The 25,909-nt window shown below is 43.4% G+C and overlaps 1 protein-coding gene across 4 annotated transcripts in view; it reads left to right on the plus strand.

The window, feature by feature from the left end:
• The first annotated feature begins 590 nt into the window (after positions 1-590).
• LOC112230768 (zinc finger FYVE domain-containing protein 16) overlaps positions 591-25,909 on the plus strand; it is a 46,679-nt gene continuing 21,360 nt past the window's right edge. For 3 of the 4 annotated variants that reach the window (XR_002950371.2, XM_024397043.2, XM_024397045.2), the window contains exons 1-4: positions 591-751; positions 9,967-10,081; positions 11,197-13,313; positions 16,491-16,587. Coding sequence is in view for 3 of the 4 variants with exons in the window: in XM_024397043.2 (XP_024252811.1) it covers positions 10,012-10,081; positions 11,197-13,313; positions 16,491-16,587 (2,284 nt within the window). In the remaining variant the exon portion in view is untranslated. Of the gene's footprint in view, positions 752-971; positions 1,041-9,966; positions 10,082-11,196; positions 13,314-16,490; positions 16,588-25,909 lie in introns of those variants that run through there. The other variant, XM_024397044.2, reaches the window with a different exon arrangement.

The following is a 25,909-nucleotide window of genomic DNA, read 5'->3' on the forward strand; positions in this document are numbered from 1 at the left end:
GGGGAAGAAGCCGGATGTGGAGTTCTTGGGCTGGTGTGTTTACATGTGGACTGCAGTTGTGAGGCCGGTTGGACGTAATACCAAATCCTCTAAAATGACTTTGGTGGTGGCTTATGTTAGAGAAATGAACATTAAATTATCTTGCAACAGCTCTGGTGGATATTCCTGCCGTCAGCATTCCAATTGCACGCTCCCTCAACTTGAGACATCTGTGGCATTGTGTTGTGTGACAAAACTGCACATTTTAGAGTGGCCTTTTGTCCCAAGCACAAAGTGCACCTGTGTAATGACCATGCTGTTTAATCAGCTTCTTGATATGCCACACCTGCCATGCTGATGGATTATCTTGGCAAAGGACAAATGATCACTAACAGGGATGTAAACAAATATGTGCACAACATTTGAGACCAAATAAGCTTTTTGTGTTTATGGGACATTTCTGGGATATTTTATTTCAGCTCATGAAATCACTTTATATTTTTGCTGGGTGTATATTGATCAAATAAGTTATTACATTTTTTGTTGACCAAATTCAACACTCTCTCATTGACCTCCATGCAAAAACTCTTCACTTCGTGGGCAGATTTTGGGCGGAGTAAAACCTCTCGCCTCTTCCTCTCTGGCTTTAACAACTTCAGTGGAATAACGAAAGGACAAAGAGGATACGATCTAGATTCTAGACAAACCTTCTTTATAACCAGAAGAATCGTTAAACAGTTGGAAGGGCGAAGACAGAATTATGAATCTTCCGGTAATGACAAAGAAAAATGTTTGTTGACCTGTGAATAATCATTGGTTAGCTAGCTAAATGTAGCAAGCTAACTTAGCTAGCTATTAGCTAAAATAATGTCATCTGGCTGCTCTCCACGTTTTATGATATTCACGGATGATGCAGAATGTGATGACTTGTTAGTACTTCTCGAGAACCAAGGCGATATATCCATCGTACAGCCGGTCCCATTACCGTTTAGTATTGAATGGGCTAACTTGATAACAGACAAGCCGTTGGTGTATCTGGTGATATGTGTCAGCTAATAATGGTAATGTCAGCAGCCAGGAATTCGTCGAACTGTCTATGCTTACTAGCTCATTTGTGACGATTAGCCTCCTGTAACTAGTGGTTAGCACTAGCTAGCTAACGTTAGCTCGTTACTGTTAGTTAGCCAACGTTAATTAGCTATTAGCTAGACTGCTTGCTAGCTAGCTAGCTAATAAACAACTGGAAGTTGTATTATTTTAGTAACTTTCATGAAGAAAAAAACATGTTTTAGGCTTAGTTAAAGAGAAACACGTAAATTCTGGTCTTTATTTTAACGGTTCGTTGCAAAAGTGATATATTTTGGTGTTTTAGTAGTAGTAAATCGAACTCTTTTTGGCCCTAGCGGTTCAACTCTTAACATTGACTCTAACAAGGGAGGGGTCCGATTGTTGGTGCTTTCAAGAAAACTGGGAACTCGGAAGAAAAAAAACATTTAAAATCATGATCTTCAGGTCGGAAAGTCTGATGTTTTAGAAAGAGTCCCAGTTTCCGACTTGGTATTCCGAGTCAGTTGACCGTGAAAAAATGATTATTCTCGATTCGTGATCGTTTTTTTCCGAGTTCCCAGTGGTCTTTAACGCAGCATCTGGAATCTCGTTTCGGTCTTTGAGTGTCAGAAAGATACTTCACATAACACTATCTGAGGCGTTAAATAAGCTTGTTGACGAACGCCGATGTGGGTCTTCACGTGTAAAATTGATACATCAAATAACACTTTGACACGTCAAATAACAGACAAGCTGTTGGTGTATCTGGTGATGTGTCAGCTAATAATGGTAATGTCAGCAGCCAGGAATTCGTCAACCCTGTTTCCCAAAGCTAACGTTCGTTATAAGCAGCCAGTTAGTGAAGCTAGCCAGAATAAGGATTAGGCACAATAGTGGCGTTTGCCTTCAAAATAAAAGTACCCATTTGAAAGTGATGCTGAAGGTTACAAATGGTGGAATCATGCCATATTAAGACTAGATCATGTTTGTTTTCGTGGTCTCCAATTGTTAGTAGCTACTATCTTGTCTCATCGCTACAACTCCCGTACGGACTCGGGAGAGACAAAGGTTGAAAGTCATGCGTCCTCCGATACACAACCCAACCAAGCCGCACTGCTTCTTAACACAGCGCGCATCCAACCCAGAAGCCAGCCGCACCAATGTGTCGGAGGAAACACCGTGCACCTGGCAACCTTGGTTAGCGTGCACTGCGCCCGGCCCGACACAGGAGTCACTGGTGCTGAGACAAGGCTATCCCTTCCGGCCAAGCCCTCCCTAACCCGGACGACACTAGGCCGATTGTGCATCACCCCACGGAGTCTCTGGTGGCGCTGCAAGACAGCGCCATTAACCACTGCGCCACCCGGGAGGCCCTTAGACTAGATCATGTTAAACAAGGTTGGAATGTGAAGCAATGAAATGGGGTATCAGTCCACTCGGTGACACCCACAGAACACAACTGTGAAGAGTTTACACCAATATTAGCGTTGTAGGATCAATACCCAATATATTTTTGCCCAACGTCCTCCTCAGAGTTATCAGACTCCAAAACATCTACGCAGTATTGTTTTTCCTCGTGAATAGTGTTCAATACACATAAGTTGGCAAATGTGGTTCAATTCAGATGTTTCAGAGTCCCGCAATAAGAGCTACGACGCTAATATTCTCTGGGTGTCACTGAGTAGACTGATATCTCATGTTATTGAGCCACAATCAATAGGTAAGGCTGTACAGTGAAATAAGTATGCCCCCAATGCAATTCTATACATCCAGTGTGATTCTAACAGATTTTTGTCAAATTTACAAATTATTGTATTTTGTTGATTTTTATATAACATTCCAACCTCGTTTAGCATGACCTATTCAATTATGGCATACTTCTACTATTTGTATTCATTTGCATCACTGTCAATGACACTTTTATTTTAAAGGCTAACCGCAAAGTCCACGATTATGCTAATCCTTATTGTGGCCTGCTTCACATAGATGGGTTCGACCCCCGACATTAATCAAATACGAATTGTCTTATAAATTAGGGTTATTTTAGATGATGACACCTAGCTATATAGTTAGCTAGGTAACTATAGCTACTGAAACAGATTATGTCGTTTTGCTGTTTTTGGGGAAGAACATTGTTTGCACCCATCAGCTAGCTTTCTTTATGACCAGCACTGTAGATGCGCGAGACAACTTTTGCAGCATCATAGCATACGTATGGATGAATCGTTTTGACATATGGAATATGAGTGATAGTCTAGTCATTGTGTAATAACTACGTTAAAATGTTATATACGCGTTAAATTATTATGTGACTGTAGGTCATATTCAGGTCCTGATTGGTCAGCAAGCTTATTTGACGTGTATATTTTTTGACATGCAAAGACCCAAACGGCGTTCCATAGGTGGCCAATAACCACCTGAAAATAACACTATCTAACGCGTTAAATGAGCTTGTTGACCAATGACAATAATTGTATTACGTAGTTATTACACATTGGTTACACTTTAACTCGTATTTCATGTCACAGCGACTAACGATACTTATGCTTCAAATCATATTTTATTTGTCACATGCGCCGAATACAACAGGTGTAGTAGACCTTACCGTGGAACGCTTACTTACAAACCCTTAACCAACAATGCAGTTCAAGAAATAGAGTTAAGGAAATATTTAGAAAATAAAGTAAAACATTATAAAAAATAACAAGGCTATATACACGGGGTACCAGTACCGAGTCAATGTTTGGGGGTACAGGTTAGTCAAGGTCATTTGTGCATGTAGGTATGTGTGAAGTGACTATGCATAGATCATAGACAGCACATGGCTGCAGTGAAAAAAACAAATGGGGGGTGGTGGTGTCAATGTAAATAGTCCGGTTGGCCATTTTAATTATTTATTCAGCAGTATTATGACTTGGGGTTAGAAGCTGCCTTTTGAGCTTTGTGGGCAGTATGGTGTTGAACGCTGAGCTGTAGTCAATGAACAGCATTCTCACATAGGTGGTCCTTTTGTCCAGGTGGGAAAGGGCAGTGTGGAGTGCGATTGAGATTGCGTCGTCTGTGGATCTGTTGGGGAGGTATGCGAATTGTAGTGGGTCTAGGGTTTCTGGGATAATGATGTTGATGTGCGCCATGTCCAGCCTTTCAAAGCACTTCATGGCTACCCATGTGAGTGCTACGGAGCGGTAATCATTTAGGCAGGTTACTTTGGCTTCCTTGGGCACAGGGACTATGATGGTCTGCTTGAAACATGTAGGTATTACAGACTTGGACAGGGAGAAGTTGAAAATGTCAGCGTGATCACACAGTCGCCCGGAACAGCTGTTGCTTGCATGCATTTAGCTCGTCTGCTAGGCTCGCGTCACTGGGCAGCTCACGGCTGGGTTTCCCTTTGTCGTCCGTGATAGTTTGCAAGCCCTGCCACATCCGGCGAGCGTCAGAGCCGGTGTAGTAGGATTCAATCGTAATCCTGTATGGATGCTTTGCCTGTTTGATGGTTTGTCTGAGGGCATAGCAGGATTTCTTATATGCGTCCGGATTAGTGTCCCGCTCCTTGAAACCGGCAGTTCTTAGCTTGAAGTAGATGTTGCCTGTAATCCATGGCTTCTGGTTGGGAAATGTACGTATGGTCACTGTGGGGACGACGTCCTCGATGCACTTATTGATGAAGCTGGCGATTGAGGTGGTATACTCCTCAATGCCATTGGATGAATCCCTGAACATATTCCAGTCTGTGCTAGCAAAAGTCCTGTAGCATCCGCATCAACTGACCACTTTCGTATTGAGCAAGTCACTGGTACTTCCTGCTTTCGTTTCTACTTGTCAGCAGGAATTATTTTCCAAATGGGGTGCGAGGGAGAGCTTTGTATGCGTCTCAGTATGTGGAGTAAAGGTGGTCTAGATGTTTAAAAAAAAAATCTCCCTCTGGTTGCACGTGGCATGCTTATAGAAATGAAGTAAAACGGGTTTTGTTTGCCTGCATTAAAGTCCCCGACCACAAGGAGCGCCGCTTCTGGATGAGCATATTCTTGTTTGCTTGCAGCTCGTTGAGTGGGGTCTTAGTGCCAGCATCGGTTTGTGGTGGTAAATAGATGGCTACGAATAATCTATATGAGAACTCTCTTGGTAGATAGTGTGGTCTACAGCTTATCATAAGGTACTCTACCTCAGGTGAGCAATACCTCAAGACTTCTTTAATATTAGACATTGCGCACCAGCTGTTATTGACAAATAGACACACCCCCACCCCTCATCTTAACTGACGTAGCTTCTCTGCCCTGCCGTTGCACAATAAACCCAGCCAGCTTTATATTATCCCCGTTGTCGTTCAGCCATGACTCTGCGAAATATAATATATTCGTTTTTAATGTCCCGTTGGTAGGATAGTCTTAATCGTAGATTATCCATTTTATTTTCCATGGATTGCACGTTGGCCAATTATAATGGTTGGTAGTGGAAGTTTACTCACTCACTTCTCAGAAGGCAGCCCGACCTCTGATCGGGGGGGGGTTGTCTTGAAGTCGGAGATTTCCTAGGTTCCAGGTGTTTTTAGCATGGAATTGGGCACATTCAAAGTGCTGTGCTTTTACCTAAAGAAAAGAAACATGTCGGCTTTGAGGATTATAGCTAGCTATATCATCGTATCATTTAGTAAAAATAAAGAAACCCTTGAATGAGTAGGTTTGCCAAAAATTTGACTGGTAACTCTATATTATTTTCCCAAATCCTTTTATTTAGAATATTTAATCTGTTGCCACACACTTCTAATTCTAAAAAGTGAAAACATACCTGTGAGAGGGGTCGCTCTGTTTGGAGTTTTGTACAAAGAGTTGTGAAAATGTACCACATATTTGTGAAAACCTACAACTACTAACAGGTCACACTTGTAATGCAGACCGTCTTTCATTCAAAACCTGTCATTGTGTATTAATTTGGATTGTAAACATCTCTCACCACACAACCATCGATTCAAAATATAAGTTTATTGTGAAACGTAATGAGAACATTGGTTTAATCACCAAAACACAACATAATGATCTTTTCAATTTAGTAATATTAACTACCAGTTAATCCAATCGCAAACATTGCAAGATATGTGTTTCAAATCACCCTTAAGAAGTGCTGAAAGTAATATGCTACAACAGTACTATAAACTACAGTAACTACTCGATTTTCACGTTTGGCAATACTCTTACATTACTCAACCAAATTGACAGAACCTATCATTTGCATAATATCTAGCCAATGTGTAATCGAAGGGGTGATCAATGAAGACATCTTCTACAATCATTCATGCAAAATAACATTTTATTTTTCAGATATAATTGCAAAGAAATGTAGGAAATGAAATGAAGGAAAATAAAACAATGTTTAGCGCGCATTAATTTGCATCAAGCCTGTCTTGAGCATTTGGCCATAAATTCTCATCCACATCACAGTGAATGTCCTCATTGTTAATGCACTGCTGGAAAAACCTTTTGGCATTGCTAATCCAAGCTTGACATTGGTCTGTACTGATGTCATCGCATGCCTCATCCATTGCCAGAAGGTGCCTGGCAAGCTTATGTGGCTGGCGATAGTACACCTTCCACCTCCATGCTGAAAAATAAAATCCTTTTAAAGGGTTGAGGAAAGGAGAGTATGGGGGCAGATATAAGGTCACAAATCGGGGATGGGCCCAAAACCTGACATTGTCCCACACAATGACATAGGTGACCCCCTTCACCTTGACAGGCCTGCTCAATTTAATTGAGAAACACAATGTGTGCGGCATTGTAGAATCCAAGTAATGGACTCTGTCCTCCCACATCATCTTCTGAAATAGCTGCGCACATGGAGATGTTTCCCCCACCTTGTCCAGGCATTTGGACGGTCGCCCATTGGCCGAGGAGGTTCCGCCCACAGCGCCAGGTTTTGGCTTCAACAACAAAGATCTGCTTATGATGTCACACAGCATCATCAAGCACCATGTAAAAAAATATATTTTGGTTAGTTATTTTTACAGTCTAGTTCCAATATGATATTGTGAAGTAGCATGTGCATCAAGTAGTAACAGTAATACAGTATATAGTGCTACATCTGAACATAGCCTGCCTGCAGTTTTCACCTGGTCGTTGTTTCTCTCAAGGCACCAGGTAAATGTGTTTTATAGATACCTGGTGGCTCTTCGAAAGACGGGCAATTGTTGTTAGGCTGATGGTTGCCACATTGGCAAAGGTGTTGTCATTCTCAATGGCCTGTTTTATTTTTCACAACTGTATGTCATTCCTGGCCCTCACCATTTTCACCACTGCCCTCTTCTGCTGGTCGGTCAGCACACTGCCACGGCTACCCCCATGGGGCGTCAGGGTAGCCTAGTGGTTAGAGTGTTGGACTAGTAACCAGAAGGTTGCAAGTTCAAACCCCCGAGTTGAGAAGGTATAAATCTGTCATTCTGCCCCTGAACAGGCAGTTATCCCACTGTTCCCCAGTAGGCCGTCATTGAAAATAAGAATTTGTTCTTAACTGACTTGCCTAGTTAAATAAAGGTTAAAACTTTTTTTTAAAATGGGGTCTAATGTCAATTCTGAGGGTAGAACAGAGTATACTGTCAATAGATCATACAGTATGAATACTGTAACATGTTTTGTGAATTTACATGCATCACAAAATATGCATAATGCACATCTAGCAGACTAACTTTTTTTGTGGGGGCAAAAAAATGTTTTAGTGATCGAATTGCTCTTTTCAGATTGCAGTGAACTAATCTGGCAGGTCCTGCGAACGACGATGGCCCAAAATTCATTAGACACAACAGTTCCATGCCATCTGCTCCCTTCTCTCTGATGTCCACCTCTTTGACAGGGCTCATGCCCACCTCTTTGACAGGGCTCATGCACACCTCTTTGATAAGGCACATGCACACCTCTTTGATAAGGCACATGCACACCTCTTTGATAAGGCTCATGCCCACCTCTTTGATAAGGCACATGCACACCTCTTTGACAGGGCTCATGCCCACCTCTTTGATAAGGCACATGCCCACCTCTTTGATAAGGCACATGCCCACCTTTGACAGGGCACATGCCCACCTCTTTGATAAGGCACATGCCCACCTCTTTGATAAGGCACATGCCCACCTCTTTGATAAGGCACATGCCCACCTCTTTGATAAGGCACATGCACACCTCTTTGACAGGGCTCATGCCCACCTCTTTGACAGGGCTCATGCACACCTCTTTGATAAGGCACATGCCCACCTCTTTGATAAGGCACATGCCCACCTCTTTGATAAGGCACATGCCCACCTCTCTAACGGGCACCTTGTCCACGAGCTCTTTGATTTCTTCCTTGCTGTCTATCCTGCTCCATGTTGAAAGAAATTGAAAGTTTTCACAATTTTTATATGGTGACCAATTGTGGTAACCACTTTCTGAAATCAATTAGCAATAACCAGTAGTCATTATGTATCATACATGTCATTTTAGATGTTTATATGTTACAAATACACTATTCATGTAGTTCTCTAAATCCATATATAGAGGACAAACCAGTTTAAAAGATATGGTTTACCAAACGGTTAAGTGATTAACCATTAAGCGCAGTTGAATTAAGTGATGGTCAAATATATTTTAAACAATTGAGAAGAGAATCAAATAAGTATTGCGAGCCTTGTACTGTGAAAGCCAATTACTTTATATGAAAGTTATTTCTAGATGAAACACGGATTAGGTTTGGTGAAAAAGCTACTGTGTGATTTTGGGTGTTGTACTTTGTTGTGAAAAAACTGCCTTTTTGATGATCTGTTTTGAGTTTTGTACTAAGTTGTGAAATTGTACCACATACTTGGGAAAATAGTACCAAAGTGATAAAGAAAAGTAATCTCACCATTGGAAGATGGGGGATTTGAATTTACACCTCAAGTGGCAATAGATGTCAGGAACTCGGCGCCTTACCACTGTGAACTAACTGTTCAGAAGTGTATATGTTTGCGATGCACATAATTGTATTTTCAGAGTGTGCCAGTTGATTTCTGGTAAGTATGCTTTAGTGAGAAAGTGTTGGGATCAGGTACAACTACGTTTACCCACCCCAAATGAATATGTATGAGCAATTCTCCCCACCCATAACTTCTCACCTGAATGCATTTATTTTGTTAATTTTAAGGAAATTGGGTTTGAGATTTACCCTTTAATCCTAATTGAACGAATACACAGCTAATGTTAGCCATTCCACTTCTAGTTATAACCTAGTGCTAGCTAACTAGTATTAGACTTAACATTGCCTTGATTAGGAAATATTAGTCAGCATGGATGCTAGCTAATAGCTGATCATACATCAACCTGGTCTCATAGCATGTTGGCTAACCCTTCCCCTAACCTTAACCCTTTAGCCTAACTCCTAACCCTACCTGCTAGCCCAACTAGTCAAATGTGTCACGACCGGCATAAGCTAGGTCCATAGCTAGATGACCAGATTTATTTTATTGTTTTATTAGCCCAGCTGCTAATACTGGCTCCTGGCAAGCTAGCTACCTAGCTGGGCCTGTTGTGTAGTCTTTAACCAATGCAAGGTGAGTTCAGGTCAGACAGGTGGAGTCTCACAATATAAATTGTGATGCCAGTTGATATGTCATAATAAAGTCATTACACTGAAACTGGAGAAATTCTCTCTTGTAGATCTTTTGACCCCACAGACATTGAGAGCAGGGGTCAGAGTCTGAAGTACACAATCAGCTGGAGAACGTTTGAGGTGCTCTGCTGACTGTTTGGTCAACAATTGATATGTTATTAATTTTTCAACTTGTCTGGGGACTGTGGATGAAAGCTTAGCTTCATAGCCAAGAACTACAGCATTTTAACACTGATGTGTAAACTGAAATGTCGATCAAAATGCATTCATCCTGTCCACATAAGACCAATAGATAAAGATAACATAATACTTCCTGTTTCTCTTCTCCAGGAGGTGAAGGCGTGAGTGGAGCCGGTCTCCCACGGACAGCACAGCATGGACAGCTTCTTTAAGGCTGCTGTGTGCGACCTGGACAAGCTGCTGGATGATTTTGAGCTCAATACAGGTTAGTTACTACTGTCTCAATACAGGTTAGACACGGGTTACTACTGTCTCAATACAGGTTAGTTACTACTGTCTCAATACAGGTTAGTTACTACTGTCTCAATACAGGTTAGTTACTACTGTCTCAGTACAGGTTAGTTACTACTGTCTCAGTACAGGTTAGTTACTACTGTCTCAATACAGGTTAGTTACTACTGTCTCAATACAGGTTAGGGTTACTACTGTCTCAATACAGGTTAGTTACTACTGTCTCAATACAGGTTAGTTACTACTGTCTCAATACAGGTTAGACACAGGTTACTACTGTCTCAATACAGGTTAGTTACTACTGTCTCAATACAGGTTAGTTACTACTGTCTCAATACAGGTTAGTTACTACTGTCTCAATACAGGTTAGTTACTACTGTCTCAATACAGGTTAGTTACTACTGTCTCAATACAGGTTAGTTACTACTGTCTCAATACAGGTTAGTTACTACTGTCTCAATACAGGTTAGTTACTACTGTCTCAGTACAGGTTAGTTACTACTGTCTCAATACAGGTTAGTTACTACTGTCTCAATACAGGTTAGTTACTACTGTCTCAATACAGGTTAGACATGGGTTACTACTGTCTCAATACAGGTTAGACATGGGTTACTACTGTCTCAATACAGGTTAGTTACTACTGTCTCAATACAGGTTAGACACGGGTTACTACTGTCTCAATACAGGTTAGTTACTACTGTCTCAATACAGGTTAGTTACTACTGTCTCAATACAGGTTAGACACAGGTTACTACTGTCTCAATACAGGTTAGTTACTACTGTCTCAATACAGGTTAGTTACTACTGTCTCAATACAGGTTAGTTACTACTGTCTCAATACAGGTTAGTTACTACTGTCTCAATACAGGTTAGACACGGGTTACTACTGTCTGAAAAAAATGTAGTCGGTAGCATATTTTTCATTTCTGTATGTTGAGGGAAGGTCGGAGGGGTGTAGTGTTACGTGAAAATAAATATATATATTTTTTTAAATGTGAAACTTGTTGTGTAATTTATTTGACAACTTGTCGCTCACTTGTTTTGCTAATAACAGAACTGATTAACGGATACTTTTCCCTTCCCCACAAGATGAGCATGAGTGCAGATCAGTCTCCCTGTCGCCTCCCTCATATCCCGGCCACTCTCTGGGCGCCCAGGGTTTCCTTCCGGAACCCTCCAAAGTTCCAGTTCCACACTCTCTCCCTGACCTCAACTCCCTGCACTACGGCTCTGCTTCCAGCTCCCCCGACCATCCTAGCCCCAGTTCTGTGGAGTGTGATACCAAGGCCCGGCCCCTCACTGGGGTGGACCTGCTCTCCTCTGTAGACGGCCGGGGGTCAGCTAAGAGCTCTGCACCGCCCTGCCCAGACCGGGCCCTGAAGCCTGTGTGTGATCTGGTCAGTGACACAGGCTCAGCCCACCTCCTCCAGGCCAACAGCCACACCGCCTTCATTAAGCTGGATGTGGCAGAGAGCCGGCTGGAGGAGGAGCTTCTGGTGGACTTCACCAGCCCCGTGGTGGCTTTGCCTAGGGAAGCCTCAGCAGGCCTGTGTCTGGGTCCCGGACATGGGAGTACTGAGGGGAGGGAGGCTCTTGGCGGGGGAGGGGAGGTGCTGCTGGGGCTGGACTCTGGTGGTTATGCTGCCTCTCTCAGTCTGCTCGATGTGATTTTGCCAGCTGCTGTGGAGAGAGCCTGTGAGCCCACAAATCCCCTCTTGCTGAGAAACTCTGAGTCTGGAGAGACGGAGGGAGAGGAGGCAGGCATAGAGGTGTCACTTATCAACTGTCAACTGGAGAACTCACCTGACCACCAGGACCAGCCTGTAGTCCTGCCCGTTGCCATGGACACCAAGACAGAGGACACTCCCACGTGTGATATCGCCACAGATGTCAGGGATGAGAGCGAGGGGTACTCTGAGCTGGCTGAAGCAGAGAGTTCTGGGAGCTGCACTGGACAGGAACCTAACTCTGAGGACTGCAGTGGCTTTGTGTCTGAGAGCCCCTCAGCCCTGTCCTGCCTGCCCTTGGCCGTGTCCATGTGCAGGGCCCTGGTGGCCTCCAAGAACCCTGAGGAGGCCATGGGAGGAGGGTTAGATGTAGCTAATGCTGTCCCAACTGAGAACTTAGAGGCAGAGTCCCTGTCTGTATCTGAGGTGCAGGGGGAAGTCAATCTCCCAGAGAACCCTGGGACTGTGGAGGATTGTACCAGCCCTGATTCTGCCCCTGAAGACCTCTCTGTCCAGTCCCCTAATACAGAGAGCCCAGAGATGACAACTATGCCTTTCCACCTGGCTGTCTCAGATCCCCCCGTCTCCCAGGTCAGCTTCTCTCAAGTGGAGGTCCAGCTGGCCCCCATGTCTCCAGAGGTACCTGCGTCCCCTCCCTCAGAGCCCAGCCTAAGCCCGGTGGACCCCCCTGAGTTTGGCTTTGAGTACCTGCCGGAGAGTGACCAGGCTGGGCTGCTGGTGACGGATGAGGAGCTGGATGCTTTCCTCCGTGGGGAGGCTCAAGGTGAGGAAGACCAGGGAGTCCCTCACTGCGAGAGGCCCGGGGAGAACCTCCAGGACGAGGGCTTCTCCGAGCTCAATGGGGACCTGGAGGAGCGGCTGGTGGAGGAGGAGCTGCAGAGCTACAGCCGGAGCCGAGGGGAGGGGTTGGCCTACCCGGATAGCGACAGGACCTCGTCCGCGTCTGCAGAGGGGAGTGTGAGCTTAGCCCCCTCCATGCCCTCCCAGGACCCCAGTAGTCCCAGTAACCTCCCACCACCCTACTTTGGAGGGGCCCGACCCAAACAGCTGCACTGCCAAGCAACCAGGGCACCTCCAGCAGTAGGGGAGGACCAGGGGCCCAGTAGCCCCACAGATAGCACCGACGCTGGGGAGGAGGTGGACCAGAGCCCCTCTCCTCCCAGCCCCAATCTTGCTCAGGACCCCTCTAAACTGGGTGTGCCCTGCCCAGGGTACTCCCCAACAGAGCCCTACGTGAGCAGTGTGGGGTACAACGAGCTGTCGGAGCCCCCACCCTACCCTGGTGAACCTGCTGAGGAGGGATCTGGGTCCTCAGAGGGGAGGGAGGTGGAGGATGAGAATGGGCTGGGGTGCAAGCAACCCCCCTGGGTGCCAGATTCGGAGGCTCCCAACTGTATGAAATGCTGGCAGAAATTCACGTTCACCAGGAGGAGGCACCACTGCCGGGCCTGTGGGAAGGTACGTAGCTAGATCTGTCCTTGAAGGGACTTTCTTTTTCCCTACTAATTCCTAGGGTCATAGTTTGCCCTATTGATAGCATTTTTGGTGTTTTGACTATATACTTTTTATATTAGGTGCAAGTAAATATAAATAACTTTTACCTTGCAACACATAATAAAGAGCTCTAACTAAACTTAAATGAGTGACAGTCACAAAGACCTTGAATATTAATGAAAACTGAAATGCAATCATAAGTGGCAATAACTTGCCTGCATAATTGCATATTCTGGGGACATTACCTGACTGTTACCCACTCAGTGAACTTCAATAAAGCAGCCTAACTGCGGTTTCCAATGCAGCACATTTCTGTATTTACTTAATCAGAGGATTCAATTGTAATTGTGGATTAAAATGTGGAGCTGTGACCTAGCTGTGTTTCAGCTCATCCACTGACTGTCATTTGACTTCGACCTATCGGTCTCCTTGTAGACAACACTCCTGTTCATATCTCCTGTTTACAAAGCAACAGAGAGCCCCCGCTCACACACAGTACCAGCCAAAACCTTGGACACACCTGCTCATTCAAGGGTTTTTCTTTGTTTTTTTACTATTTTCTACATTGTAGAATAATAGCGAAGACATCAAAACTATTAAATAACACATATGGAATAATGTTGTATCCAAAAAAGTGTTGAATCAAAATATATTTGAGATTCTTCAAAGTAGCCACCCTTTTCCTTGATGACAGCTTTGCACACTTTGGCATTCTCTCAACTATTTTCCAACTGCCGTGTCTTTGTGAGACGCAGATTTGGTGAATGGATGATTTCCGCATGTGTGGTTCCCACCGTGAAGCATGGAGGAGGAGGTGTGGTGGTGCTTTGTTGGTGACACTGTCAGTGATTTATTTAGAATTCAAGGCACACTTAACCAACATGGCTACCACAGCATTCTGCAGCGATACGCCATCCCATCTGGTTGCGCTTAGTGGGACTGTCATTTGTTTTTCAACAGAACAATGACCCAAGACACCTCCAGGCTGTGTTTGGGCTACTTGCCCAATGAGGAGAGTGATGGAGTGCTGCATCAGATGACCTGGCCTCCATAATCACCTGACCTCAACCCAATTGAGATGGTTTGGGATGAGTTGGACTGCAGAGTGAAAGAAAAGCAGCCATCAAGTGCTGAGCATATGTGGGAACTCCTTCAAGACTGTTGGAAAAGCATTCCAGGAGAAGCTGGTTGAGAGAATGCCAAAAGTATGCAAAGCTGTCAAAGGGTGGCTACTTTGAAGAATCTAAAATATATTTAGATTTTTGGTTACCACATGATTCCACATGTGTTATTTTATAGTTTTGGTGTCTTCTATTGTTCTACAATGTAGAAAATAGTAACAATAAAGAAAAACCCTTGAATGAGTAGGTGTCCAACGTTTTGACTGGTACTGTATGTCATACTTGATCACGTAGTATGGCATGATATAGCCTATATGCTATACCCTCCCCGCTGCTATATATATAACAAGGGCTATGAGTCAGCGATTCAGGTTCCAGCTCCTCTATAGAGCTCCAACTCTCTGAAGTATGAGCCCGGGGCTAAAGCCAGAGCTAAGACCTTAACAGCCTATAGGCTTCTTACTGGAGCCCAACAGGATACAGCAGAGTAGTGTAATGTACATTACAACCTGCTTTTATTTCTACACAAGTAATTGCAGTGCAATTTCCCCTGTAATATACTTATTTTCTTTATGGGTCAGACACTTAACAAGGGATGAGTAACTTCATGTACAGCGCATTCGGAAAGTATTCCGACTCCTTCACTTTTTCCACATTTTGTAACGTTAGACTTAATCTAAAATGGAATTAATTGTTTTTTCCCCTCATCAATCTACACACAATACCCCATAATGACAAAGTAAAAACAGTAATATAAATTTAAAAAACAACCTAAAATATCACATTTCCGTAACTATTCAGACTCTTTACTCAGTACTTTGTTGAAGTACCTTTGGCAGCGATTACAGTCTCTAGTCTTCTTGGGTATGACGCTACAAGCTTTTCACACCTGTATTTGGGGAGTTTCTCACATTTGTTCTCTGCAGATCCTCTCAAGCTCTCAGGTTGGATGAGAAGCGTCCCTGAACAGCTATTTTTCAGGTCTTTCCAGAGATGTTCGATCGGATTTAATTCCGGGCTCTGGCTGGGCCACTCAAGGACATTAAGAGACTTGTCCCAAGGCCACTCCTGAGTTGTCTTGGCTGTGTGCTTAGGGTCGCTGTCCTGTGGGGTGAAGGTTCACCTTCCAAGTCTGAGGACCTGAGCGCTCTGGAGCAGATTTTCATCAAGAATCTCTCTGTACTTTGCTCTCTTCATCTTTCCCTTGATCCTGACTAGTCTCCTAGTCCCTGCCGCTGTGTGAATTTTCTAGAGGAGTGGCTTCCTTCTGGCCACTACCATAAAGACCTGATTGGTGGAGTGCTTCAGAGATTGTTGTCCTTTTGTAAGGTTCTCCCATCTCCACAGAGGAACTCTGGAGCTCTGTCAGTGACCATTGGGTTCTTGGATACCTCAAGGCCCTTCTCTCCCGATTGCTCAGTTTGTCCAGGCGGTCAGGTATAGGAAGAGTCTTGGTGGTTCCAAATGCTGCAGATATGTTTTGGTACCCTTCCCCAGATTTGTTCCTCGACACAATCCTGTCTCGGAACTCTATGGACAATTCCTTTGACCTCATGGCTTGGTTTTTGCTCTAAAATGTACTGTGAACTATGGGACCTTTTATATAGACTGGTATGTGCCTTTCCAAATCATGTCCAATCAATTGAATTTACCACAGGTGGACTCCAATCATGTTGTAGAAACATTTCAAGGAGGGTCAATGGAAACAGGATGCACCCAAGTTCAATTTTGAGTCTCATTGCAAAAGGTCTGAATACTTATGTAAATAAGGTGTTTATTTTGTATTTTTCATATCTTTCGAAACAATTACCTGTTTTTGCTTTGTGACTATGTGGTAATGTGTGTAGATTGACGAGGACAAAAATATATATTTTTTAGAGTAAGGTTGTAACGTAACCAAATGTGCAAAAAGGGAAGGGGTCTTGACTAGTTTCCCGAATGCACAACGTATGGTGTAGAGTGCTGTGTTGTATAGTGTTTTATCTCTTGCCTGACGGTTGTCCTCTCACCTGTGGCACAGGTGTACTGTGCCATGTGCTGCAACAGGAAATGCAAGCTGAAGTACCTGGACAAGGAGGCCCGGGTGTGTGTCATCTGCTTCGAGACCATACACAGAAGTAAGACCCGGGTGTGTGTGTGTGTGTGTGTGTGTGTGTGTCAGTCAGAGTTCCTGATAAATACAATTTCTGTCCAAATTGTCCTGGAGAAAAAAAAATCCCATTGCTAAAGTAAGGCTTATTATTCATTGATGGAAATACTGTACCAGTCGATGTGCTCCATTTTCAAAGCCAAATATATGATTTTCCCCGTGTCCAGTATGCCCGCCAAGAGGGGATTCTCTCTTTAAAACAGAGTAAGGACCACTTCAAGATCGCGCCTTCTTGACACTAGAAAAGCCTGGCCTCTACGTACTCCCCTTCGAGCCAAATACCAATGACACGTCTTCTGGTCATCAAAATTCTAACAGTCAAATAAATACAATATTATATATGCTATCGGAAGAAGAAGAATTTAGTTGTGTTTACGAAGGTCTTACGTAACATTAGAATCCCAAAAACAAGTTGGAAGAACATGATAGCTTATTCATTAGTTTGTTACTGTAGCTAAATGTGGGGGAAAGAAGACTAAAACCACCACAGTTTAAGTGTTAAATCCATCTCAAAGATATAGATTATAATTTCATTTAGGCAGGTCTTAAGAACCATTATGGAACCATGATTTGTTAAAGTTGTATTGTGTTACTAGTCTTTGTTTAATGGCCTGAGCAATGCTGCTGTGAGTGCTCAGGCATTGTGCGCATGGAAAAGCATGCTTATTCTTGGAGAACATTTTGAAATCAAGCTCACCTCTTGACATCAAATGTCTGTATAGGAGGATTTGAAAAAAGTGATGGTTCCTTCCCTGCCTGTGTCAATTCCAAGCTGCACCAATCTCTTCATGTACAATTTATAATATTGTCACCCATCAGACTATTGTCAATTTAATCTGGTCTTTAGGCTAACTATTCTGAACAAAAATATAAACTCAACATGCAATAATGCAAAAGATTTTACTAAGTTACAGTAATTGAGATTGAGATAAATTCGTTAGGTACTAATCTATGGATTTCACATGACTGGGCGAGGACGCAGCAATGGGTGGGCCTGGGAGGGCATAATCCCAACCACTTGGGAGACTGGCCCACCCACTGGGGAGCAAGGCCCAGGCAATCAGAATGTAGTTTTTCCCAACAAAGGGGCTTTATTACAGACAAATACTCCTCAGTTTCATCAGCTGTCCGAGTGGCTGGTATCAGACAATCGCGCAGGGGGAAGAAGGCAGATGTGGAGGTCCAGGGCTGGCGTGGTTACACGTGGTCTGCGATTCTGAGGCCATTTGGACGTACTGCCAAATTCTCTAAAACGTTGGAGTCGGCTTATGGTAGAGAAATTAACATTCAATTCTCTGGCAACAGCTCTGGTGGAAATTCCTGCAGTCAGCATGCCAATTGCACGCTCCCTCAACTTGAGACATTTGTCGCGTTGTGTTATGTATGAAACTAGTTTCGATATAGTTTAGGTGTGGTTTCGATGGGCCATCAGCTGCGATGGCTGACTAGCAGTGAATGAGGGGCCCAAGAAAAAGAAAAACCTGTTTGTGATATTAAGATTCTAACTTCTACGAGTGTTTTCTTCCAAGATATCATACACCCATGTCACAGATGTATGCGTATCTTATCTGCTATTCTACAAGACCACCATCAGATGTGTGTAGCTCAGCTGACTGCTCTGTATGGCTCTGAACCACCATTGTCTGGCTCCTCCCAGAAGAACATGAAAGGAGCCTTTGATGTCTGAAGAACACACTAGAGTATTCACAGCCTGGTGTTTGTCTCTGTAGAGTAGTTGGTAGGCCTCAGCCTAACTCAGCCCTGGGGCATATGGAACTCTATGGTGAATGATTCAAGGAAAGTATCCCAGTTTATGTTCACTCTGAACTTTAAGGTCACTTAGAAGGAATGTCAGACAAGGTCTCTCAACTATTTCAACGTGGAGTGCTTACTGAACCGAAGTAATATGCATTCCAAGAACAACTCTGAAGAAGAAGCAAAACGGACGGTGTTTTACAAGAGTTTCTATTTATGTGCCCTCCCAAAGAAAATCACTACTGATAAAATTTCAGGTCTGCTGAGTGCAAATTTGAATGTTGTGAAAATTCTGTGAACACTGAGGCTGTACCTGCTTTTTAAGTTAGTTTTAAGTGGCCAAGTAGGCTACTGTGGCTGTTTGATCGAGAGGTCGACCGATTATGATTTTTCAACGATACCGATTATACCGATTTATTGGAGGACCAAAAAAGACTGATACCGATTTTCTTTTCTTTTTTAATAACATTTATTTATTTGTAATAGTAGAGGTGATTTTTCAAGGCCGATACCGATTATTGGAGGACCAAAAAAGTCATTTTTTAATAACATTTATTTATTTGTAATAATGACAATTACAACAATACTGAATGAACAATGAACACTTTTATTTTAACTTAATATAATACATCAATCAATTTAGCCTCAAATTAATAATGACACATGTTCATTTTGGTTTAAATAATGCAAAAACAAAGTGTTGGAGAAGAAAGTAAAAGTGCAATATGTGCTATGTAAGAAAGCTAACATTTCAGTTCCTTGCTCAACATGAGAACATATGAAAGCTGGTGGTTCCTTTTAACATGAGTCTTCAATATTTCCAGGTAAGAAGTTTTAGGTTGTAGTTATTATAGGAATTATAGGAACTATTTATCTCTCTATACGATTTGTATTTCATATACCTTTGACTATTGGATGTTCTTATAGGCACTATAGTATTGCCAGTGTAACAGTATAGCTTCCATTTCTCTCCTCGCCCATACCTGGGCTCGAACCAGGAACACATCGACAACAGCCACCCTTGAAGCATCGTTACCCATCGCTCCACAAAAGCCACTGCCCTTGCAGAGCAAGGGGAACAACTACTTCAAGGTCTCAGAGCAAGTTTGAAACGCTCTTAGTGCGCCCCGCTAACTAGCTAGCCATTTCACATCGATTACACCAGCCTAATCTCTGGAGTTGATAGGCTGGAAGTCATAAACAGCTCAATGCTTGAAGCACAGCGAAGAGCTTCTGGCAAACGAACAAAAGTGCTGTTTGAATGAATGCTTACTTGCCTGCTGCTGCCCACCACCACTCAGTCAGACTGCTCTATCAAATATCAAATCATAGACTTAATTACAACATAATAACACACACAAATACGAAACTTCGTTTCCGGATTTGACCATATTAATGACCTATCATTTCGAAAACAAAACTATTCTTTCAGTGAAATATGAAACCGCATCCTTAAGTCTAAATATTGCTGTTACATTGCACCACCTTCAATGTTATGTCATAATTATGCACAATTCGGTCATTAATTACGGTCTTTGTTAGGAATAAATGGTCTTCACACAGTTCCCAACGAGCCAGGCGGCCCAAACTGCTGCATATACCCTGACTGCTTGCACGGAACGCAAGAGATGTGACACAATTTCCCTAGTTAAAATAAATTAATGTTAGCAGGCAATATTAACTAAATATGGAGGTTTCAAAATATATTCTTGTGTATTGATTTTAAAGAAAGGCATTGATGTTCATGGTTATGTGCATTGGTGCAACGAAAGTGCTTTTTTCGCAAATGCGCTTGTTAAATCATCACCCGTTTGGCAAAGTAGGCCGTGATTCGATGAGAAATTAACAGGCACCGCATCGATTATATGCAACGCAGGACAAGCTAGATAAACTAGTAACATTATCAACCTTGTGTTGTTAACTAGTGATTATGTTAAGATTGATTGTTTTTTATAAGATAAGTTTAACGCTAGCTAGCACCTTACCTTGGCTCCTTGCTGCACTCGCATAACAGGTAGTCAGCCTGCCACGCAGGCTCCTCATGGAGTGCAATGTAATTGGCCACAACCGGTGTCCAAAAATGCTGATTACCGATTGTTATGAAAACTTGAAATCGTCACTAATTAATCGGCCATTCCGATTAATCGGTCGACCTCTAATTTGATCATAATGTAGTCCTGCCAGAGTGGCCTACCATCAAAAACAAAGGAGAAAATGCATCCCATAACATTTTAACATGGAAATAGCTGTTCGGACAAATGATGCTACCCTCTAGCTATTAACTACTTAATTTATTCAAGCCCGTCTCAAAACACAACACTTCCCACTTTATGGCAAGGCTCTTCACCTGACTGCTTTTGAAAGATGTCTAGAAATGTACACATTTTGCGCTTTTGTAAAAGCAATCACTCCTCTATTGCTGACTACAAATAATCTATAACGACTAATAACTCACTAACTAGCAAAGGATATGAACAAAATGCACACTTGGCTGCATGCAACTCTCGCTTCGATCTCAAAACAAGCTAATCTACTCTACGACCGCTCATACGACCGCTCATACGACCGCTCATACGACCGCTCATACGACCGCTCATACGACCGCTCATACTGTAAACAGTCCAAATCAAAGTAAATGGTACAGATCCATATATGGCAATGGTCTATTTGTATACAGTACCAGTCAAAAGTTTGGCGCCACCTACTCATTCAAGGGATTTTCTTTATTTTTACTCATTTATACATTGTAGAATAATAGGAAAGACGTCAAATATACCAAAAAAGTGTTAAACAAATCAGAATATATTTGAGATTCTTCAAAGTAAAAACCCTTTGCCTTGATTTTATTTAACAGTTTTATTGAACTAGGCAGGTCAGTTAAGAACAAATTCTTATTTTACAATGATGACCTAGGAACAGTGGGTTAACTGCCTTGTTCAGGGGCAGAACGACTGATTTTTACCTTGTCAGCTCGGGGATTCGATACACCAACCTTTCGGTTACTGGCCGAACACTTATAACCACTAGACTACCTGCCGCCCCTTGATGACAGCTTTGCAGAGAATGCAAAGAGTGTGCAAAGCTGTCATCAATGCAAAGGGTGGCTACTTCGAAGAATCTCAAATATAAAATCTATTTTGATTTTAACACTTTTTTTTGGTTACTACATGATTCCATATATTATTTCATAGTGATGGCGGCAGATGAATGACACGACAATGAGCCTCAGGATCTCATCACAGAATCTCTCTAGTTGTCCGTAGCTTATGCCTTCCCATACTATATCTCCGCCGCCACCATGCGGCACTGTGTAAATAACGTTGACTTCAGTAAACTGCTCACCTCCACGTTGCCATACACGTGGTCTGCGGTTGTGCGGCCGGTTGGACGTACTACCAAATAATCTAAAACTACGTTGACATGAAATTATCTGGCAACAGCTCTGGTGGACATTTCTGCAGTCAGCATGCCAATTGCACGCTCCCTCAACTTGAGACATCTGTGGCATTGTGTTTTAGCGTGGCCTTTTTGTTGTCCTTGGCTCAAGGTGCATCTGTGTAATGATCATGTTTTTAATCAGATTCTTGATATGCCACACCTGTCAGGTGGAATGATTATCTTTAGCAAAGGAGAAATGCCCACTAACAGGGATGTAAACACATTTCTACACTCAATTTGATAGAAATCAGCTTTTTGTGCTTTTGGAACATTTCTGGTATCTTTTATTTCAACTCATGAAACATGGGACCAACCCTTTACATGTGTTTATATTTTTGTTCAGTGTAGATCTACTGCAGCTCTGCTTGGTTATTCTGCACCGGTCTGTGTGGAGTATGGGCTGAGTCATGCATGTCAATGCAATAGAATCCTACTCCGTTCTGCCTACAACAAAATCTTTGTTTAGTTTTGGATACCAAGTCTTGCGTAGTTTGTTTTTGTTTGGGCAAGTTGCATTGAAAGTGGCTAATATTGCGTTGATTCGATCACAATACCCACAGTAAAGGGAAACGTTGATAGTGTTAACTAACAGGGGAAACTGTATAAAGCTGAGTGAAGTTCAATCTCGTGCTTCTCTCCGTGGGCAGATATTTTTTCTGACAGTCCTAGGGGAGCTTCCTCTGCAGTCTCGGGGCTACTGCGCACCAAGCAGCTTAGAAGGAACATTGGTTGCTGTACCCTAGGAAGCATCCCAATTGACCCTGGTCAAAAGTAGTGCACTATAGAGAATGGAGTGCCATTTGGGACAGAGCCTTAGACTATCTAGAGCAGCACATGACTGATGAATAGCACTTTGTTAACTGGTAGTTGTGCTTGTTTGTGGCTTGGTCACAGTGTAGGCTAATGAGTGGCATAAGGTTGTCTGAAAATGTCACTAGTTGTCAAATCCTTGTTTCCTCAATTCCTCTCAAAGCTCTCATTGGAGGAGAGGATCCAAGGTCCCTCCCTCAGACTTCATCTAATTGACCTTCCAAGGACGGAGGAAGCAAGGACTTGACAACTAGTGAAGTTTTTAGACAGTCTAAGGGGGGTCTGTAAATTAGCCAATTTATCCTTGAGATCTATCTTATGTTAGAGTTGAGTGCTTGAAGTGCTTTCTTTCACAGCCTGGTGAACGTGTCTCCTTTGTTTCATTGTGTGTGTGGGACTGTGTAAAAGCGTAAGGCCAGTTGGTGTAACTGTGTTTCACCGGTCTCTATGCGTGTGCTTTTCCCCATGCTCCTGTCATATTTCACCAGGCACGGACACAGATGGGGGGTCTACCTGTGCCCGAGCACCTGCTCCTTTGCCCTCCCAGTTGCCAACTACACTTTTGGATGGCGATATATAATTTGTATTTTTGTTGTATCCAGTTTTTGTCATTGTTGTTCTAAACCCCCAAGTCATCGTCAAGTTCGTCAACCCCCCACACCTCTCGTGGGCCCGGTTGTGCCTTTCCTGTACAGAGATTGAGGGTGCCCGGGATTCAAACATGCATGGCTCGAAATGCGGTCACAGGTTGAGTGTCTGTAACAAGCTACCTAGTTTAAATGTCAACAGTACTGCCACAGCAGCACAACACTTGATTGACATCAATATTTAGTCTGGTTGGCTGATAGCCTATGCACAGCAGCACTTCATCATTTATTTCCTTATAGAATCATAGCCGCGGAAAGGGTGCTGGAGGTGCTGCAGCACCCCTGGTAAAATGAAATACATTTGCTGAAGTTATTGAACAGGCAGCAGTAATTCTATAATTCAGAATAGCCTACTACAACATAAGTAGGCCTATAATCTAGCCACAGAGGATCAATAGCTTCTTTCAAAAATGGCCTAGCTGTGTATTGTGTGCAGCCCAATAACAAGGCACAGCCTACAGTGGGGAACGTGTGGCAAATCTGTCAGTGAACAGCATGGAGACAAAACAGGCCTTTAGCAATATTTCAAATAGAATCACGGTAACACACCAGTTGGAAAGCAATTGGCTCCCGCTGAAAAGACTACTGCAGACAGATTAGACTAGACTACTAAACTATTTGATCAACTTCCAAATAGGCCTATTGAGCGAACATTGTTTTACAAGAGAATGGTAGGTTTATGGCACAAGCGCAACGGCCATCGCCAGCGAGTGAGCTCCTCATCGCAGGGTGAGTCAGTGAAATTGCAAAGCTTTTTTAGGAATATAATTTCCTCCTCATATTGTGAAATATGTGTGTCATTTTTCATTTGGAGCACCTGCCACCTGAAAGGTCTGTGCAAAGCCCTTCTGCTCTCCTGAACAATGACTTTGGCCTTCCACTGAGCTGCACATAGAAACACAATGACTAGAACATCCATCCCCATTTGAAAATAATGCTTTCTTATTTACCTGCCGATGGTGGTGTTGCTAGGAGGCCAGGGTATCCTGTCTCGCCTAGTGCGAGCCAACTAATGGGGGTATCCTAACAGGGTATCCTGTCTCGCCACTCTAGCCAACTAATCAGTCATTTCGGTTGCTTTACAATGTTATTGGTGAGTGGTGAAAAATCAGGTGGAAAAGAGAAGCGTTTCTGTTCTATGTATTCAATTTCTATGGTTCTGCTTCCCTGGCCAGGTGAATGACTTTCTCCTCTCCAGAAACAGAGCTGAGGTTAGAGTCAGGACAATATGACTGGTGCAGAGAAAGGGGCGGAGATGGAGGTATGTAGTTATGGCTGGAAGGAGTCAGGATGTTTGTGTGTGTTCTTGACTGTGTGTGTGGGACGGGAGCCACCTGACGCAGTGAGCATGTGATGCATGCGCACACACACTGCACATTGACTCCGTCTCTGGCACGGGCACACATGTCCAGGGACAGGCTATTTCCGTCCCCTTGTCTACTGTGTGTGTGTGTGTGAGGGAAAGAAAGAAAAGGGGCCATCCACTTTGATTGGGACTGAGGGCAGGAGCAGGGTGATGTGATGCTCCATCCTTCCCTCCCCCTCCATTACTCTCCCCATTGCGCTCATCAGTATTGGGAGCAGTCAGTCTGTGAGGCTCACAGTACACCTCCCCTGCCTGCCTGGAGTCTGCAGCTAACAGCCCAGCTGGGAGAACAGCGCTAGCTTCAGTCAAGCTAGCATAGGCTAGCACCTACTGTAATATGGCTAATATACTTTGCTTCAGTTAGGCTAATACAGCCCATTTACATTCAGCCAACAAGGGCTAATGTCGGTAAGGCTAAGTAGGTTAGCGTGACCAAGGGGACCTACAGAGCTCCGAGTTTGGAGGAGTGAAAGCAAGGTAAGATGGGACACCCTAAGAAGCCTGGTGCTTCTAGCTCACACTGGTTTATCTGTTATGATCTGATTCTATGTACATGTTGTGGTGCGCAACGTGCACACACACACACTGGATTCATTTCAGTTGATTTCTCTGATCTATATGGGCTTGTTGAGTGCTCCTAGAGGACACAGACTGCTGCACTTTTTATGCCATGTCATTGTCTCCTCTCAGAAAGATCAAGGTGAAACTCTTAAACTCTCTCCTCAGTCTCTCTCTCTTTTGTTGTGTTATTGATCTGTTGTTGTGAGTAGTGCTCTTAACCCATGCTAATAGCCTAACTAGTGTCTGCGCTTGTGTGGCTTCATTCACGTGTGTGTGTGTGTGCGTGTGTGCGTGCGCGTATGTGTCGTGCAGGTAGTCTGACGGACTGTGTTAGCTCGGGCCTGTCCAACCAGGCCACTAAAGATGATATGATGTTTAATCAATATAATGAAGGCCAGAGCCCAGTCAGCACTTCTCACTCACACACACACACACACACACACACACACAGCAGCTAGCGGACGAAGCACGGCATTGGGTGTCAAACTAGGTTAGGGGCGTCAAATTAATTTTGCCCCTTGGGCCACATTTGGTCTCCAGTGATGTCCGCAGGGCTGCATTGGAAATGTGTTATATTTCAATGCTGTCAAATTTTACAACAGAGAGTCCTCTATCCATTGTTTTGGGAATTTTTGATGCTCCCTGAGTGCTTAGCTTTAATGGGATACTTCGGGATTTTGGCAATGAGGCCCTTTTATCTCCTTCCCCAGAGT

The sequence above is a fragment of the Oncorhynchus tshawytscha genome, linkage group LG33, assembly GCF_018296145.1.
Source record: "Oncorhynchus tshawytscha isolate Ot180627B linkage group LG33, Otsh_v2.0, whole genome shotgun sequence".
NCBI classification, from domain to species: domain Eukaryota; kingdom Metazoa; phylum Chordata; class Actinopteri; order Salmoniformes; family Salmonidae; genus Oncorhynchus; species Oncorhynchus tshawytscha.